The sequence below is a fragment of the Staurois parvus genome, unplaced genomic scaffold (assembly GCF_062004578.1).
Source record: "Staurois parvus isolate SC_StPar_1 unplaced genomic scaffold, SC_StPar_1.0 ptg000104l, whole genome shotgun sequence".
NCBI classification, from domain to species: domain Eukaryota; kingdom Metazoa; phylum Chordata; class Amphibia; order Anura; family Ranidae; genus Staurois; species Staurois parvus.
Genome location: NW_028317900.1, coordinates 5,147,617 through 5,167,810, shown reverse-complemented (window position 1 = coordinate 5,167,810; position 20,194 = coordinate 5,147,617). Strand labels below are relative to the sequence as shown.

Below are 20,194 nucleotides of genomic sequence, written 5' to 3'. Positions count from 1 at the left end.
CTAAGATAGACAGCAGCCTTCGAAGGTTGGAGCAGAGTTTTGGACCATTTGGGGGGCATTTCAGTGGGGCCTCCCTTCTGACCTCTCATCCAGTCTGGGTTCAATGCCACAGCTGTAATTTACACAAATCATCAGGGTAGACGTCAGAAGTGTTATGGTGGTGACAGAGGTAGAATCTAGCCTATTCTGAGCAGAGGTTCATGTTTCAGCAGTCTCTGTGATGCAGAGTCCGGGAATAGAGAACTGGCAGGCAATCTGCTCCGTAGGATCAAAAACGAGGGGCATTCCAGTCATGCTTATAGCTCTGGATTGGCCTCTAAGAGTATGGTACACCAACCTTGTTCATCACTCAACTGACACTCTGTGGCGAGATCTGTTCTCTTAAGGACCCATTTTCCACCCTTCTCAGTATCTGGCTATCTGGCTTTGACAACCTGGTTGTTGAAGTCCAGATTCTGAGAGACAGGGGCATTGTGGATTCAGTTATCCGGATCATGTTTAAAGCTCACAAATCTGCTTCCTGCAAAAGTTATCATCACACAAGGAACACTTATTTTCTTGAGGGTTTCTCCCTGCTTTTTCGATGGACCAGGTTCTCTCTCTTTTTTCTAGTTGGGGGGTAGAACAATGATTATCCCCTTAGCACTTTCAAGGTTCAGGTGTCAGCTTTGTCATTTTCTACATCCTCTTGTTCTTCATTCATGTGTACATTCATTAAAGGGGTTGCACACCTTGCACCACCCACTCAGCCACCACAACCGTGGGATATAAATTTAGTCCTGTCAGTGCTACACATGTAGCCCTTCTTGTGGCAGCCACTTCAGCTAGAAAGATATCTGAGTTATCAGCATTGTCCAGTAGGAAGCCCCATTTGCTATTTTATAAAGACAAGATTGTTTTGAGACTAAGGCCCACCTTTTTGTCCAAAGTGGTCTCTGCTTTTGACTTTTAATAATTATATTGTGTTGTCTTCCCTGTTACCAGTAGTTATATGTGGTGAGGGCCATCAGGGTTTACCTTTCAGCCACTGTTACCTTTAGGGGGACAAATTACCTGTTTGACATCCCAGATCTGCTATTTCTAGGTGGATTCAACAGTTTGTTGTTTGGGCCTGTTAAATCCCATTACACTAGAGCAGTGAGTACTTTGTTTTTTTTCCATCATCACCATTGGGCCTCTGTAGCTCAGATCCACAGTGCTTCGGTTATAGTCAAACGTATGTTTTTTCTAGGTCGAAGTGTAAGTGTGTGCAGAAGCTAGTTTAGGTCACAAAAGTTCTACAAGTGGCTATTTAATGCCCTTGTTTTATTCCTGTTTTTCTTGTTTCTTTATTGGGCTGGTTCACCAATGTTTTGGTATGTTTGCCCCTCAGTTTGGACTGCTTTTGATTGTTCCTTCTTTGCTTGTTATCCAAAGATCTGTATCCCTCAATGGACGATAGAGAAAATAGGAATTTTGTACTCCTTGTTACATCCTGTTCTTGGAGTCCATTGAAGGACGCAGCTCTCTCCCCTCATATGCTGTTGTGTTTCTTTTGACTGCCTGCTGCAGCCGACAAGGTGTAAGGTGTGAGGGATTTTAGGATCTAGGGAGCTGGCTTTTAGTTACTATGTGCCCAGTGTCCATTTCTGTTGCCGCTTTTTGCCATGTTCCCTCAATGTACTCTGAAAAAAGGAGTACTGAAATCTATTTTTACACTGTTTTCATGTGTCACTGTTGATATCCTTCCAAAAATAGAGTTCACATCCCTCTTTCCTCAGTGAAGAAAGAGGAATGTGAAATGTGTTTGTGAAAAGGTGATATGATTGCACTGTAAGGATTTACTATGAACTCTTGTTATATTATAGTGGGCTCATGAAACACTTATGCACGTTAATATAGATTGTTTACAACATGTACTTGTGAGCAAACTTTGCACTTTTTTTTTTGTGACACAAAAAAAAAATCAAATAGAAATGAAATAATCATCAAGAAAATAATAGTTAAAGGGAGTAAGGGAAGAAGTTAATTAGTGCTGATTAGTGTAAACCAAGAGAAATAAGGAGTTAAATAGAGAAAAACTTTATATTTACAAAAAAAAAAATTACTTTGTCAGGGTGCTTTTAACCCTTTCGCTGCCACTGATGTGAGGGTTACATCAGTGGTAGCAGTGGGTTTTAAATACACTCCCAACTGCTACAGACAAAAGTGAGGACACAAATGGAGTAGGGTGGCTTCACAAACATGTTACTGACATTTTTAAACTTAGCAATGTTTTTGTCATCTAGCAATAAATTTGTGTGGGTTTTACAAATGAAGGTATTTGTGTTTTTTGTTTACAGGATGTTACTTCTGCACTCACCGTGGTTGTAGTTCCCAGGCTTCCACGTGGGGCTGTGGTGGAATGGCATGTCTTGGCTACTGTAAGTGATCCTGTTGGCCAAAGTCATTTCTCGGCATCCATAGAGAGATCAGGCTATCATGCAATGCTTGAAGGCTTCGTATCCAGCTGTAAGACATGTGCCTCCCTTGTACTGTCAGTCTCTGCTTCTTCACCTCAGAAACCTGTGTTAGACTGGCATCATGTGAGCGCTGTTGTAGGAGATGTGCTCCAGAAAGCTTCCTCAGAACTTTCTTCACAACGTCTAATACCATTGTGCTGCAGAACTTTCTATAGGAGCAACAATTTAGAGTTACAAAGTCTCCAGGAAGGTGAGTCACAGCATTTTGCAACCTTTAGGTTTAGCAATAGACTGGAGGGTTACACTGGCCATAGATGGATCTAAGTTTGGGCTAAGTTTGTTCAGCAGGGACAGGTAGAATTATGATCCCTGTGTGGCCGCTCTTGCTCTCTGAAGCTGGGAATACTAATGATTAAATTGTATGTCAGAACAAAAAAAACAAAAGCAGTACACCTTTGCAATACATACCGTACACATTTTCTTGAGTTCTAACAACGCACACAATGTTTTTTTGTGGTCTTGGTGTCAGTCCTGTCCAGTTGTCTTTTGCTAAACTGTTTAATCATGTCCTTTATTCTAATGTGCACAGCATAAGACCTAATTGTTCTGTAGTTCAAGATGATAACTGGGAGAGCTAATATGGCCCCTTGAGATAACACAGGCAGAAAACATGGGACAGCTCTGAATTGCTGACAAGATCAATAGGTATTTTTGAATTTGCTGCACAGATATAACAATGCTTTCAGTTCTATATATTTAACAAACCAAAAGGGAGAAAATAAGAAAGTTCATTTTTAGGGTTTGCATGCACAGTAAGGCCAGATTTTCTAACCTGTATGACTAAATACGACAGTAGCTGGACAGGCTTCAGTGTTTCCCGAATGGCTGGATTCCATTAGGTAACATTGATATTTATGAGTATCTGCTAAGACATTTCCCTGAAGGATAATACTGTTTGCTGCACTTCAACACACATTTTCTCACTCTAGCAATGACATAATGCATATTGCTTAATTAAAAAAAAAAAACACTTGGAATTATGTTACATTTTGTAAGATCTTCCTATTTTATCTATTTATTTCAGGTACTTCTATAGTGCCATCAGTTTATGAAACGATTTACATCTATATATACTGTACATTCACATCAGTCCCTAACCCTCAAGGGGCGTACAATCTAAAGTCCTTAACTCACATTCATACATACACATACTAGCGCCAATTGAGACAGGATCCAAATAACCTACTAGCATGTCTTTGGATTGTGGGAGGAAACTGGAGTACCCAGAGGAAACCCGCACAGGCAGAACATGCAAACTCCAGGCAGGTGGTGCCATGGTTGGGAATTGAACCAACATCCCTAGTACTGCCAGGCTGAAGTGCTAACCATTTAGCCACTGTGCTGCCCATAGCCACTATTAAGGCCATAGATCAGTGGTGGTCAACTTAGTGAATATAGGGGGCTTCATGTGTGTCTCTCAAATTGTCCAGAGGGCAGCACAAGAGTTTTGCTTTCATAAATTTCTGTTTAGTTAATGTATAGTAAAAACATACGTCTTACCATGCTTTATTGCAAAGCATGGTAACTTGTGCTCTGCTGCACGTGTTACAATGGCATTCACTTTGAATGAATGGCATTGCACTGTTATACACTGTGGTGCACCAGAATGCACATGCTATATGAAATTACAGTGTAACGTGGGATCAGCTTTATTGCATCTTGATCACATTGATGATGTTGCACTTTAGCATTCCATGGGTTACATTTATAAAAGTATGGACATGATCTAATGGGAAGGTGATCAGATACATTTCTAGGAGGCAGTGCTCTGAGTCTCTTCATGGAAATTAGGATCAGTCCTGACAACTGGAATATCTGGATGTTCCCTTTTTATATGCAGTGAAATAAATATGGGGGGTTGTTTTGGATCCCCCCTACTTATATTAAAATTATGTACTATCTTGTCGGTCCCTATACGTAGCCAGTATATCTAAGCTCTGACAACATTGATGGTAGTAATATATTACAATATTAGCTATAATAATAACTAGCTCAAATAAGTAAGGTCTTATTTATTTACAAAGGAAGTAAAACATTAACAGAGAAATCTAAACAAATATTACAGAGCATATAGAAACAAAAGAGCAAAGATGATGCGTTATGTAAGTTCGTCCTCAAAGTTGAGTATCCTTTAGCTGGGCCCTGGGTAGAAAGAGGGAAGGGGTCGCAAGCACGGCCAGGCTTGCATTTCAAGCACTCAAAGACACCACCCACACAAACAACAAACACCTTTAACCTGCCTGGTGTAGTCCTCTGTCCAATGAGTGACAATCCCTACACATTACGAAGTATAATATTACCCCAGCCATCCTCCTGGATGTACATCGTTGTTTCCACCAGGGGGCACTGCTATATTGCCAAAAATGCTATGACCCAGGTCAACATTCCAGTCCACATCCAGTTTCTTCCTTCTGGCTAGAAGCAATGTAATCTGTCCTTTTCATCTTAGTGTCACCAGGGAATCTGGGTTGTGGCTCTCTTATCTCCATGGCACACTGTTAGGGGGTATGTGTGAACTCCCAGGACCAGGATTTTGGTATGCAGCCTTTTATTACACATTGTGTTAAATTCTTGTTTTACTGACACTCCAAGATGACATCCAACAGGACGAATGGTTGTTTGTTAACCAGGCAGTAAGAATCCATAAATATCTAGTATAAAAACATGTTGCCTTCCAACATACAGTAATGTAGCAATGGGGTCAGCACAGCCAGTATGTTCTGATATGAGGAGATGGGGGTCCCGGGCACTCTGTGGGATAGGCACAGTGGCATTTAGGTGATCAGGCAGAAGATGACGTGTGATTGATTAGTGGTGCCTGGTACCAGCTCCCTCCTGGTGACAGGAGAGAGCTGGTATTAGACAGTGTGGGACAGTCACATGTTCCTGGTGTCATCTCGCAGGGATATTGGGGATCTGCTGGCACATGGGGAGGCGTAGAATTGCTCAAGCCACATGACCTTAGTGACAGGTTACTACAAAATCCCCATCTCTTGGTCTTGTGAGGCACATCTGATGTAAACACAGTGCAGAAGAATTGATCCACATTGTGATTACACTACCTGCTAACCTAACTCAGTAGCAGGAGTAGAAGCCCAAAGTTGATCGGTGAAAGCCAGGGGTTCCAGTAGCAAAGCCAACCAGAGCTAGTGGAGGTCTCAGAAGCATCGTATCCCACACGCTGATTGACGGCAGGCAGCATGAGCCCCTCAAGCTGCTTGTTGAATACCAAGGTTGTACATTGCAGCTTACTGTTCAGGGTATAATTTTATAATTTAAAGAACCAACAAAGAGTATAGTACCTTGCTATGGAGGGTCTAGAGACTGGGAAACTCAGGTGCAGATATATTGCTACAGGTATCATTAAGTACCTTATCTCTCAAGCAGTTAACAAGCTCTGAAATAGTTTTGAGCAGATTTATTTGCCTGCTCTGAAAATAAAAAATGCAGCTCTGGTTGCACTACCCACCATCTCTCTGGTGCTGTCCACCTAAGACTCAGCACTCTATGGTCTACTGCCAGGTACAGTAACTCCTAGCATCATTAAACTCCCTTACTGTGAGTGCTGGACATCATGGATCTGACCCCTCCACCCCCACAATAATCTTGACGCCCTTTATTCACAGCAAAGTCATTCAGGGAACCGGTAGACATTCCCTCAGCAACACTGCTTGCAATGTTGGGGATCACTCATTGATTTACAAGGGTACTGCGCATCACATGACTGGCCAGAAGAAATTTTAAATAGGTTAAGTATGGGAAAAATGATCATAAAATTAGATGTGGGGGCTTCCAATTGTGGAGGGGTAGGACTGGGAGGCGGGGGGCTGGAATTGAATTTTAAGTATGGTGGATGAGGTAATGAAAATCATTACATTGTGCTACATTATTTTGGTGCTAGGATTTTGATTCTGCCCACCTCAGCACAACCTGACTTGTACTATCAGGAGAAAGGTACAAAATACCAAAAGGAGCCCATAGGGTATTGCAATCCGAAACAACTTAAGAAATGAAGGTGAACAGTTCAACATTTGAAGTAGCTCATTACACATTACATGTTTGTATGATGCGATTCCTGATTACTTTTATGGATTGAGCAAAATGAATCTTAGTCTTGTGTTGACTTGATATTTAATGTTGCTGATAGCAATAGGGTGTTCCTTCTCATTTAAACTGGTAAAACCTTTATTTCATTTAGTGTAAGATAAGCAGATCACTACCTGTTTTTGTTTTCTGTGAGCTCTGTATGAGTTCAAAACAGATTTTTGTCCTTTCAGGGTAAAATAACTGGTTTGCTGGATAGAAGGGCATTGTAGGGAGCCTATACTTCCTTTGATGTACTACCCCATTACCTTGTACATCCACTAACTTGTTTCTTTGCCCAACAAAGTACACATATGTTTTAACAAAGTGGCCCTGCGCACTGCTGAAGTTGTGATTAAACTATTGCTGGTTTGAATGCAACAAATGCAGTGGTGACCATGTCCTATGTTCTATATGCATGCAGTTCATTCCATCTACTTGAAATGATTTTGTCTTGCTCTCTGGCCATTCATATGACTCATGTAGAATCTAATGGTAAAACATGTCTGGTGCCTGCCTGGCGGGTGCACTTGCTCTGTGTACATTATGCTGATATCACCCTTTTGGTGCCAGTATAGGGAGTCTTTAATACAGACAGGAGAAGACCTGTGAATGGGTGTGATCTCATTAACAGAGCTTTCAGCTGCAGCTCATATCTACTTCAAGAAGAATGCTAATTAGTGTCTGCATGCTAATGAGGTGCCTTGCTTACTTACATTTATGATGAAAGGCTCTGTTACTATAGGAGGAAACATTTTTTATTTATTCTGTTTACAGCTAGAAGGCAGATTACTCCCCGTACAGAATAAACACAGTAGCTATAACAGGGTCCACATCCACCAAAACTAGTTGCTTACTTGATGCTGTGTTATATGGGAGAAATATGTGTAAACTGTCTCTGCATGTTGTGTCAATGCAGTTCTTGCTCTGCAAACTTTATTGTGTAATTAGGTTTTCTTTTATAATCTGGGTGCCCCGAATATAGAAGATAAGACTTTTATATGTGAAGACAATTAATTTTTTAATACATAATTGTAGATTCATTTCTGAAATAAAATTAAGGTGGGTTGTATGTTGTACAGGTAATTATACACTTTGGTGTCAATCGACTGACGCAGAATTAGCATTTCTAGCATTTTTACGGCAGCAATAGCAGTCCCATTTTCCTTGCAGCACAGGTTTCTGGTCAACGTTCTTAAGGCTAGCCCATGAAATCGCCCAGGGGATACCACTATATACTGTATTATGTTTAAAAAGTTATAACAAATAGTACAGACATGGTATAGGAGATACCAGGCATGTTAGAAAGGTTGTTAGAGGCATGCCAGCCACAGGTCCAGCTGGTAAAGAAAAGCAATCATGGACTGTGGATGACTGAATGAAAGTGATATTCAGTTGTGAATCACGAATCTGCATTGGGCAGGGAACTTTTGTTTGGAGCCGTTGCAATGAAATGTATAAAGACAACTGAAGAAAACAGGCCAACTTCCACAATAGTTGATGATATGGGGTTGCATGTCAGGTAAAGGTACGGGGGAGATGACAGTCATTAAATCTTCAATAAATGCACAAGTTTATATTAAGATTTTGGGCACCGTTCTTATTCCATTAATTGAAAGGATGTTTGGTGATGATGACATAATTTTTCAGGATGATAATAGATTTGCCATAGGGCAAAAGCCATGAAAACTTTCCTTCAAGAAAGACATATAGGGGTTTATTTACTAAAGCTGGAGAGTCCAAAATCAGACTCCCTTCTGCATAGAAACCAATCAGCTTCCAGGTTTCATTGCCAAAGCTTCATTGAACAAGCTGAGGTTAGAAGCTGATTGGTTTCTATGCAGAAGAGAGTCTGATTTTGGACTCTCCAGCTTTAGTAAATAAACCCCATAATGACAATGGCATGGCCTGAAAATGGTCCGGACCTCAATCAAATTGAAAATTTGTGGTGAACATGAAAGAAAATGATCCATGACAAGGCTCCAACCTGCAAAGCTGATCTGGCAACTGCAATAAGAGAAAGTTGGAGCCGGATTGATGAAGAATACTGTTTTTTCGATAGTTAAAGCCATGCCTCAAAGAATTTAAGCTGTTATAAAAGCCAGAGGTGGTGCAACAAACTACTAGTAGTCCGCTGTAGTGGGTTGTTTTTCATGATAATAATAATTTTCAATAATATTTTCCTCAGAATTGAGTGATTCCATATTTTTTTCCCTCTGCTTGATCTGCAAAAACAGTTGCAACTGACTACAGTTTTCTTTCTTTTTTATTTTTTCAAGTGTTTCTTAAAGCCAGAGAGTTGGAATGTTAAATGAAAATCGTTTTGAGGAAAGTCTGTAATTCGTTTTTTTCTACACAATTAAACAATTGAATGAACATTTACCAAGAGTGGTGATTCCATACTTTTTGCCAGGGGTTGTATTTACTCTGTGCAACCTCATTTGTTATATTTTACAAACATTGGGTAATGTATTCTTTTTTGTGCCCTAAAATTAACTTCAGTGTGTTTTTTACTAAAATTTTGTGGTAATATCGCGTGACATGAAAAATTGGAACTACCACTATTTTATTTTTGTGTAATCTTCAGGCCTAAAATGATTTTTTAAATGTGTGCAAAAAATGCAAAAACAGCTCTGGCAACGAAAGGGATAAAGGATAAGCCCAACACTCCCCTTTTCTGAAGAGCACACAATCAGTGTTCATTACACCGCAAGGTTTCATTCCTCACTGCTACTCTCTGGCGGATGCAGCGCTGACAGGGAGGTGAGGAGGAGATAAACAGCGCAATCTTAAAAATATTAAACGTTTAAGTCGTCATAAAGCCCCTTTTTGTTTTTAAAAGCTCCAGACATTCCTAAAAGCATCTCAGATTTAAATACGGTTTTGGTTAAAAAAAAAAAAATGTTTTATCTGCACAATTAAATTGTCATAAGGGACAAGTAGATTGAGACCCTGATTTAGTCCCTGGACAACTAGTTTTTTCAAAAATTTCCACACCCCTGAAATATATCCAGTCATTTAGAAGATGCCAGTATAAGTTATAATTTTCCATTTGTGGCCCTGCGTAAGCATAGAAAACACTGATTTCTGGTTGCTGGAGCCTAAGGCTAGGTTCACATATGTGTGGGTGGTGCCGATGCGGATCCGCACACAAATTCGTGCAGCTGCAGCACCCGCACAGAGGAATGCGGACTCGCGGGCGGGCGGGCGCCATTAATTCTAATGGTGTGCCACCTGCACTGGAAATCGCAACCGTACTGGGAACCGAGGTTCCCGTGCGGGCTGCGGTTTCAGAAGTGCAGGGACTTCTTCCCTATGTGTCCCGAGGCACGGGAGTCCATTAAAATGAATGGGCTCTCGTGCCCGAGCAAAACGCGGACCGCAGGAACGCAGATATGTGAACTAGGGGTAAGAGAGGAACCAGAAGTAGCAAAGGTCTGCATGGGAGCCTTAGGCTGGGTTTCAGGGGTTTAAGGAACTGGGGAATATGGCTTTGCTTTCATTTAGATAAAAACAGTAATCCTAGGAGATCACATACAGCTTTTTATTCAGTGTAACGGCTATGTCCTCAAATCCATGAAGCCCTGTTCTTGGATTTGTGTTCATTTGTTTTCAAGCTATACAATGTTGAAATATTTTTACCATATCCACTGCTAAGTCAATATCATAAAATACATCCTACAGGACTGCCTTATCTATGTTCTCTTAGTGTAGAATCATCCTAAAATGTTATATTAACATTCATTATTGTTAATACATTTCAGTTTTCCCCTACATATGGGTATCTTAGTCTGACCACTCCTTAAGATGAACTTCACTCAGCTATAAAAGAAAATTCACATTTTAACACTTGTTTCTTCTTGGGGGTGTAACAAATTGCAATATTTACTTTATTCAAGCAGCTGATGCCCTTCTTCACTCCCGATTGAGTCCTTATATGTGGATGGGCCCTCAATATCATCATATACAATTCAAGACCAGCAGTGGCTACTGGTTCTACATTGTATATGATGATGCCGGAAGGTGGTGGTCACACTATCAGAAAAGTGGTATGCCTTTTCTGGTTGGCCATACCAGAATCGGTGGAGAAGAAGCCTGTGGGATAGAGGAATGAGGTAAGTAATTCTCGTCGCATCCACTAAATGAGCATCAATCCATTATTATATGTGGGAGTGGGAACAGATGCACCTACATGGGATTTTTTTATAGTTGACCTAAAGTTCAGCATTAATTGTTATCTCAGTTATGAGTTGACTGTGGAAGAACAAATTGATCACTGGGTTTTTATTTATTCTGTGGCTGTCCATCCTGAAATGACTGTGCTAGAGGTTCTGGTTCTGCAGTGTCCCAATCATATTATGTAACCTTCAGTGTAAAATAAGTAAACAATTAAAAACCAATGGTGAGACTGATTAAAATGGCCACAAACTGTTCTGGTGTTGTTTGCATCCTTGAACATTTGCCTACAACGTTGTGCAACAATGATAAATAAATAAGCATTTTCAAATTGATTTTGGCGTTATGCCTATAGAGTTCTTCTTTTTTCCTGTTATGGTATTATGTTGAAATACATTTTTCCAATGGATTTTACATTTTTGTAAATAGGTGTGAGATTAAACTTTCAGCTGTTTTTATCTTTGAAATGTGTTATTTTTTTTGACGCCATTGTTTATAGAATGTGATTTTTATTTTCAATTAACCACTTGCCGACCGCGCATAGCCGAATGACGGCTGCACCGCGGCCGGCTAGTTCTGGGTGGACGTCATATGACGTCCTCCCAGAACGCGCTCTCCTGCGCGCCCCAGGGGGCGCGCACCCGGCGATCTCCGTGATCGCTGTGTCCTACGGACACAGCTGATCACGAAATGTGGTGAAAGGCCGATCCCACCGGCCTTTTACCACGTGATCAGCGGTGTCCAATGACACGCTGATCACAGGAAAATGCAAGTGCCGGTTCTCGGCTGCACTTTCCTCACGCTGTCAGATCGTGAGGAAAGTACTGCCGAGAACCGGCAGTTGTCAGAGCGGGGATCGGCACCGATCATCAGGGCACTGATGATCAGTGCCCTGATGATCGGTGCCCAGCAGTGACCCCCGCAAGTTCCTCCCAGCAGTGCGCCCACTATCCCCGCCCACCTGTGCCCAGCAGTGCCCCCACCTGTGCCCAGCAGTGCCCCCACCTGTGCCCAGCAGTGCCCCCACCTGTGCCACTCTGCAGTGCCACCTACCTGTGCCCAGAAGTGCCACCTACATGTGCCAGCAGTCCCACCCACCTGTGCCCACCAGTGCCACCCACCTGTGCCCACCAGTGCCACCCACCTGTGCCCACCCACCAGTGGTGCCCACCAGTGCCGCCCACCAGTGCAGCCCAGCAGTGCTGCCAGTCAGTGCCACCAGTCAGTGCCCAGGGGTTGTGCCAGTCAGTGCCGCCAGTCAGTGCCCAGAAGTGATGCCAGTCAGTGCCGTCTATCAGTACCCATCATCAGTGTCACCTATCAGTGCCGCCTATCAGTGCTGCATATCAGTGCCGCCTATCCGTGACCCCTAATTAGTGCTGTCTATCAGTGCCGCCTATCCGTGCCACCTCATTAGTACTGCCTATCAGTGCCCTTTAGTGCTGCCTATCAGTGCCCATCAGTGCCGCCTATCAGTGCCCATCAGTGCCGCCTCATCAACGCAAATCAGTGAAGAAGAAAAAATACCTGTTTGAAAAATTTTATAAAAGAAACAAATAAACTTTTTCTTTTTTTTCAAATTTTTTGCACTTTTTTTAATTTATAGCGCAAAAAGTAAAGCGCCCAGTGGCGATTAAATACCACCAAAAGAAAGCTCTATTTGTGAGAAAAAAATGATCAAAATTTCATATGGGTACAATGTTGCATGACGGCGCAATTGTCAATCAAAGTGCGGCAGCGCTGAAAGCTGAAAATTGGCCTGGTAAGGAAGGGGGTATAAGTGCCTGGTAGGCAAGTGGTTAAAGGAAGCAGGAGCAGAAACTTTCCCTCAGAGCCCATTCACAATTATGTACACCTGTAGCAGCCAGCATATAGTACCATACAAGGGTAGATGGTGGATAGGCCTTTGTTTCCCTTGGATGTGAACCAGTCATAAAGAAATAAATGGGTTTTCAATGCAAAATGCATCAACATTCCTTAAAATGGACCCTTAATAGGCCCTTAACCACTTCCTGCCCGCAATGTACTGCAGCAGGGCAGCAGCTACAGGCAAAGTGACATACCCATACGTCGCTCTGGCTGTACTAATACAGGGGGGTGCGCAGCGCTCCCCCCTCGCGACTGCTGTGTCCAGCGGACAAAGCAGAATGAAGATCCCAGTGAACCAGACCCGGCATAGCGATCACATGATCACAATGTAAGCAAAGCTGTTATGAAGCATTGTTAGTCATAACAGCTCTGCTCCTCTTCCTAGTGAGCTGTGATTGGACCACAGCTGTCACATGACACATGGGGCCAATCACAGAACCGTGTGACCAGCTCCAGCCAATCACAGATCATTATCCTGAGTTGTCAAAACCTAACTCATTCATGACAGTCCATGAATGAGTTAGGTTCATGACAGCAAGCTTTGCATTGCAGGAGAAATGATCTTTATTTCTCCTGCAAAGCAAAGTGTAAATGAAAAAAAAAAAAAAAATCCCTGATCACCCCCCACAGTAGTACAATGTTATTATGGTGACATTGTACTATTCTGATAAAGGTATTAAAAAAAAAGTTAAAAAAAAAAAAAATTCTCAATATGGGTTTTTTTTTTTTTTAACTACTTGCCAACTGCTTAACCGCATTTTGTGGGCAAGCAGCAGCTCTTGGCAAAGCGACGTAATCTTGCGTCACTTCCTATTTTGGGGTGTGAATGCACCAATGCCCACTCCACCCGTCGGTCCAGGGAGAGAAGAGAGAACACAGTTCCAAGAAAACGCACCACTATATTTTAAACACACGTTAGTTTAGCACATTTAACCCTTTGATTGCCCGTATTAACCCTTTGATCGCCCAGTCACCCAAACCAGTGCCATTAGTACAGTGTCAGTATATAGAATGTTTCACTGATCACTGTATTCCTGCCACTGGCGACATCAGATAGCATCAGGGTCAGTAAGCACCCCACCCAGCCAGGATCAGCTAGCGATAGATTGCCCGCACACTATCGCACTCATGCTATAGGTCGCTGATCACTTCCATTACTAGTATAGTGTTTGTACGGATCAATACAATAAATCATATAAAATAGGTGCATAAATTATACGTGTTTACCCCAAATCTTAAACAAAAACACCCAAAAGTCCATGTGCTGAAAACATAATTAAATTGTAGAAATAAAAGTGCCAACTTCTTTTCTTCAGAAAATACTTTCACCTTCCACCAGTGCACAAACCAACATCGAATACACTCACCAGAACTTGGTGAGTAAAGGACCTTTAAGGAATTTTTAGGGATCCTAAACCCTCTGAATCCGAGAATGCAGCCGGCAGTTCTGATGGCTGACCATAGAGCTGGTCAAAACCAGAATGGCTCCAATCATTTATATAGTGTAAGAAATCAGAAGCTATGAGCATTTCATCACTTCAGTTTTGCAGGATATAAACAGCGCCATTTGTAAATTGGGAAAGCATCTGATCACACCAATCTTGGTTTGATTAGATAATGTAAGCGCAAAGGAGATATCTAGAGTCTGATAGCCCCCAGATTTCTCAAAAAAGAATATATGACAATGCCCATTGAAGTTATAGGGGATATTTTCATTCACTGCGATAGCATTAAAAGTGATCCCAAAAAAAAAAAAAAAAATGAAAAGGACAGTGTAAAAATAATTTAGAAAATCAAAATAACTAAAAAAAAAAGCATCCTTGCTGCCCCTGCGTGTGCGCACCTGCATGCGCAAGCGTTGGCCCCGTGCCGGTATGTAAACAGCAGTTGCACCATGCATGTGAGGTATCGCACGAACGTCAGATCGAGGGCAGTAATTCTAGCACTTGAACTCCGAGTGTAAATATAAATTGATGACCTGTAAAGGCTTTTAAAGCATCGTCTATCAATAATAAAAATGTATGTACTTTGTTGCCATTGCACGGGCATGCGCAGTTTTAAAGCATGTCATGTTTGGTGTCTATTTACTGGGCGTAACATCGTCTTTTATATTTTATCAAACAATTGGGCAATATATTGTGTTTTTGTGCATTAAAATTCTAAAAAGTGTATTTTTCCCCAAAAGATTTGCGTTTGAAAAATCTAGCAAAAAAAAACTGTTTTTTCATGTGGACAAAAAGTGTCAGAAAAGGTTTGGTTTTCAAGAGTGGGTGATGTGTGGCATAAGCTTTTAACGTTGGCCCTGAAATGCCAGGATAGTAGTAGTAAAACCCCTCCAAATGACCCATTTATGGAAAGTAGACACTCCAAGGTATTTGCTAAGAGGCATGATGAGTGTTTTGCAGATCTCATTTGTTGCCACGTTTTTGGAAAACATAGAAAGAAAACAAAAAATGTATTTTTTATTTTCTTTTTTTCTTTTTCAAAAACCTGTGACAAAAATTATATCTGTAAAATACTTACCATGCTTCTTATCACATTCCTTGGGGTGTCTACTTTCCAAAAAGGGGTCATTTGGGAGGGTGTTTGTACTATCCTGGCATTTTAGAGTCTCTGAAACCATGATAGGTAGTAGGGAAGTGATATGAGGAAATATGCCCTTTGAAAGCTTGGAGGTGGTCATTTGATTTTTGGGGCTTGTATGTAGCTAGGCTGCCAAAAAGTCTCTCACATGTGGTATCCCCATACTCGGAAGAAGTAGGAGAATGTGTTTTGGGGTGTTAATCCACATATACCCATGGCATGCAAGAGCAATATATCATTAAATTGACAGCTTTGTGTAAAAAAAAAAATTGTCGTATTCAAAAAATTTGTGGCAAAAAATAAAATTTTCCGTGGACTCAGCATGCTTCTCTGCAAAATCCTTGGGGTGTCTACTTTCCAAAAAGGGGTCATTTGAGGGGGGGGTTGTACTGCCCTGGCATTTTAGCACCTCAAGAAATGTGATAGGCAGTCAGAAAGTAAAAGCTAAATTCCAATATATAAACCATAGTTTGTAGATGCTCTAACTTTCACACAAACCAATTAATATACAATTGAGATATTTTTTTTTATCAAAGACGTAGCAGAATACATTTTAGCCTAAATTTGACTGAGTTTATTGAATATTTTCTATAACCAAAAGTGAAAAAAAATTTTTTTTTTCAAAATTTTCGGTCTTTTTTTGTTTATAGCGCAAAAGTAAAAACTGCAGAAGTGATCAAATACCACCAGAAGAAAGCTCTATTTGTGCGAAAAATTCATAAATTTTGTTTGGGTACAGCATTGCATGACCGCGCAATTACCAGTTGAAATGGCGCAGTGCCGAAAGGGGGATAAATCCTTTGTAGGGCAAGTGGTTAAGCAATCTTTTGCATACAAAACAAACCATGAAGCTGCAACATAATTGTAAAGCAGTCATATTAATGTATAGTCAATGTATGTACATTTCAAACCTATGTGCCAGAGAGTATGGCATGCCATTTACTTTTTCACACCTAGCTGGTATTTGCATATGCAAGTTCCTCCAGTTTCAGGGGTCTCACACTGATCAAGATATCTTTAAGAGATATAATTTTCTATATTAATACATTTCCTATATTAATAAATATTTCTGTTTTTACCACACTTTACCTATGTGCTCTTCCGTTTACTTTTTCCTCTTGTACACTGGAGCACGTATTCTGATTATCGCATTGACCAGCCAGACATTGTGACTTTAGCACACATTTCATCTGCCCTCTTCCGTACAGCACCCTAAATTGGTTTTAATCAGCTGTGTAGACCCAGACACTACCTTTACCTTGACGTGTTATTTGCTTTTTTCATTGTCATTGATATATGCAGTCTGTGGAGATATTATTTTTTTGGCTTTGCACCATATTTTGCTTACTATAATAGTATTTGAATCCATAGCCAAAATTGTACATGCAGTGAAAAAACTACTTAAACAAGAGAGGTGCTTAAAAACATATTAGATAAGCTTTTTATCCTACAGATCTACTGATATTTGTCTTGATTTTCTAAGACACCACAGGATGCCACAAGTGCATAAAATTTTAATTTCTAATACTTTGTATATGCTGACTGTATGCAAATATCACAGGAATAATATTGTAACAGCGAGGAATAACATAATAGTGCTAATTTCTTGGTCTAGGACAACACAACTGCTCTGATACAACAGTTATTTCGCTATTTGTGTTGAACTTTATTATATATCTGTGGATTCCTCTATGCATTTGGGACCTACATTGTAGTTTCAGAGCCTTAATGTTTAGAAAATGGCTCGCACTGTATTGGAAGGAGAGGCAAAAGAGTTTTCCCGCTACAGAGGGAACTGAAGGATTATGTTTTGTCAAGAGACAATGCTCTGCAACCTCAATGAATCCTCTCTATGTAACTTCCACAGTGCCAGGGAACCAGGAGAGACTTGCTGTGTAATGATAATCTTCTTAGAATGAGAATTTTTTGTTGTGCTTTATTAATTCAGGGCCTGATGGGGATATTAGCAGCTCTTGAAATTGGAAAGGCCGGGAGCATTGCAATTTGCTGAATCCCAAAATGTTTCAAATGAGCAGATAAACAGCAGCAATAATTGGCCTTTATTAAATCAAGGAGTCGTTCATTACAAGTATCCCAGCTGTACCAGAGAGAGGGGCAAGGAGGGGGGGAGCTGAGCCTGTGCTCTGTAAGAGAAATTCTTTTGTGAATCAGAACTTCTTTCCAAAGGGCCTATTCAGTGAATTCATCACTTTTATTTACAGACTTTTTCTCTATTTCCCCTTGAGAGTTTTCTCGAATTTGTAGAAATTAAAATTGCAAAGAAACGATGACCAAGTAGAAATAAAAATGAAAAACTGGGAAAGAACAATAAAAGTAAAAAGACAACCACCTAAAAAAAAATCAGCATCCTAAATAAAAAAAAAATAACTTACAAAATAGTACTGGGCACATAATGTTGGCACCCTTCAAAGCCAGAGCATTATGCACTCACTTATTACACTTATCAATCCTCCCCATTTGGGATACTGAAAAGCTGTCTATGGCCATTGGTAGGTGATCCTGGAGACAGGAGCTTGATTGAGCTCTGGTGGAGATAGTCCAGTTAGCTAAGAACTCAAGCGCCTGTCAGTATGATGAAGCTAGATGCCACCCACTAAAGAGTACAGTGTGTGGGTGGGAAATGTTTCTGGGTTTCAATCTTATTCAGCTTACTCCTTTCAGCACCTATATAGTCAAAGATTGTGAAGTAATGGACACATTAGCCCAAAAACTATGAGTAGTACCTTTTTATATTAGTTCTTAACCAGTTACCCATGTGAATTCCATTAGATAAGTGATCTATGTACTAAAACTGAGAGAGACACAAAGAGAACACACGTGTATATTACAAGCATTATTCAAAAGAATCTATTAAACAAAATCCACAGAACGACACTATCAAATTGCAAAACACACACACTTTATTTTAGCATTTGTATGTATACTTAGTTTTATCTAGATTTGTTCTAGGACTGTAATTAAAAGCAGTCTTTTTGTAAAAACCCTTTTGTCTCTCTTGCAGATTTGCTGGTGATTCTGAAGAAGGTGTGGGGGGAGAATGCACCGTGTCTTGTGCTGGTACCTGTAATAGATCTGCTCAGTTCTGAACTTCTAAACATGTCTTTCTGGCTCAGTTGTTGATCTCATGGAATGGAACATCCAAATGGGGACTAAAAAGACCAAAAAACCCATAATTGTGCTCTTTGGCCTAATTACAACGAGTGTTATAAAGTCTATTTTGAAGAATGAAAAGGTTTAACAGCATTACAAAACCCTTTGTCTTTAAAGGTTATAGTATATTTGAACATTTATTTATATTAAATATGAAATATTTTCTATTAAACCACAGCCAAGACAGACTGTATTGCTTTCAGTCATACTTATTACTCTGGCCTGTAGATGATGAAAGCAAGAGATGAGCAAACTGGATTAGGATGTGACCTGATTAGTTTTTGTATGACTACATCTAGATTGCTGTAGTTGACAAGAGGTCTGAAATTTAAACATGTCATGGCTGATGCTTAGTAGTTTTAAAATCACAAATTCAATTGCAGCTTAAAGTTAATCTTCAGATAGATATAAAAAACACTAATTAATTCAGCTCTGTATTTCTTAATAAATATTTTTAAAATTAAAAAGTACATGCAGAACTTAAAACTGGTGAGAATCGGCACAAGCTGAGCCAGTCAGTTGTATTACAATACACAAAACACACTAATGGGAGAAGAAAATGGAGTGATTAAGAGAACCTCATCAGTCTGCTGGTTTTCCTTTCACTGTCCATTAATTCATATGGTAGAGGATGAGAGGAGACCTATAAGTGTTACTGAACCACAGCAGAGAAAAATCAGGTCTCCTTCACCACCAGACAGAGCTATGCAAGTCACAGAGGGATCATCCAGAATTTCTAATATTCACATTTGGTCACACCCCTTTAGCACTTGATGGACTGTATACATGTAGAAGCTATTGGGATTTGAGCACAGGTAAATCTTATTTTTATTTCATTGCAAGTCAATGGTCAAACCTGAACCTGTAGCTCCTCCCCCAAACTATCTGCCCCTTATTGGCACTATATCCACTGTACCATTTGCATTTTGCAAAGCAGGTTAGTGACTGGCCATAGAGGGAATGACCAGCTTAAACATGTATTGCAATATGTGTGAACCAAAAATCCCTTTTTGTTTTCATTGCAAAGTGTATATAGCACTGTGCAGAGGGTTCATCCAGAATTTTTACTGTTCGGGAATACAGTGCATGTTTGTTTCAGAGAATATACTGTAGTGGTATTACACTGCTTGCAGTTCTGAAGGTTCCTTTACTTGCTTTGGAATGCGGAAGACTACACACTTGCTGCAGAAAGTGGAATGTCAGGTGCTGTAGATGATTGATTTACCAAGCGTTACGAGAAAAAGAAAGAATGGACTGGCTTTTAGGTACCCACATAGCACACATTATAGTGGTGGATTAAATAAATGTTTTATTAAGATAATAAAATATATTTAACTGCTTACCGACAGCGTTAGATCCAGAAGACAGCTACAGCATGGGCGTCTAGTTCTGGGAGGGCATCCATGAACATCCTCCCAGAACCCCGCCCCTTGCGCATCTCCGGGTGTACAGGCGTGCTCTGTGACCACCGTGTTCTATGGACAGCGCTGATCGCAGTAAAGGGCCAATCACAGCTGACCACATGTAAACAGACCTGCCGATTATCAGCAATCTTTTCCTTGCACAATATGTCTGTGTGAAGAAAGTAAAGCTCATAACTGGAAAAACTGTCAGTACATGGTTTACAATGATAATCAGAGCAGCCTCATCAGTGCACTGATCATCAGTGAAGAAGAAAAATTACTTATTTACAAAATGTTGTAACAGAAACTAAGAAAAACTTGGTATTTTTTAATTTGTTTAGTAAAAAATAAAAACCCAGTGGTGATGACATACCACCAAAAGAAAGCTCTATTTGTCTAAAAAAAAAA

General features: G+C 40.4%; 1 protein-coding gene across 1 annotated transcript in view; it reads left to right on the top strand.

Annotated features, from left to right (window-relative positions):
• DPH6 (diphthamine biosynthesis 6) overlaps positions 1-18,572 on the top strand; it is a 145,019-nt gene extending 126,447 nt beyond the window's left edge. The window contains exons 14-15 of the mRNA XM_089671289.1: positions 2,322-2,691; positions 18,235-18,572. Coding sequence (XP_089527415.1) covers positions 2,322-2,691; positions 18,235-18,353 — 489 coding nt within the window. The 3' untranslated portion in view covers positions 18,354-18,572. The remainder of the gene's footprint in view (positions 1-2,321; positions 2,692-18,234) is intronic.
• The last annotated feature ends 1,622 nt before the right edge of the window (positions 18,573-20,194 follow it).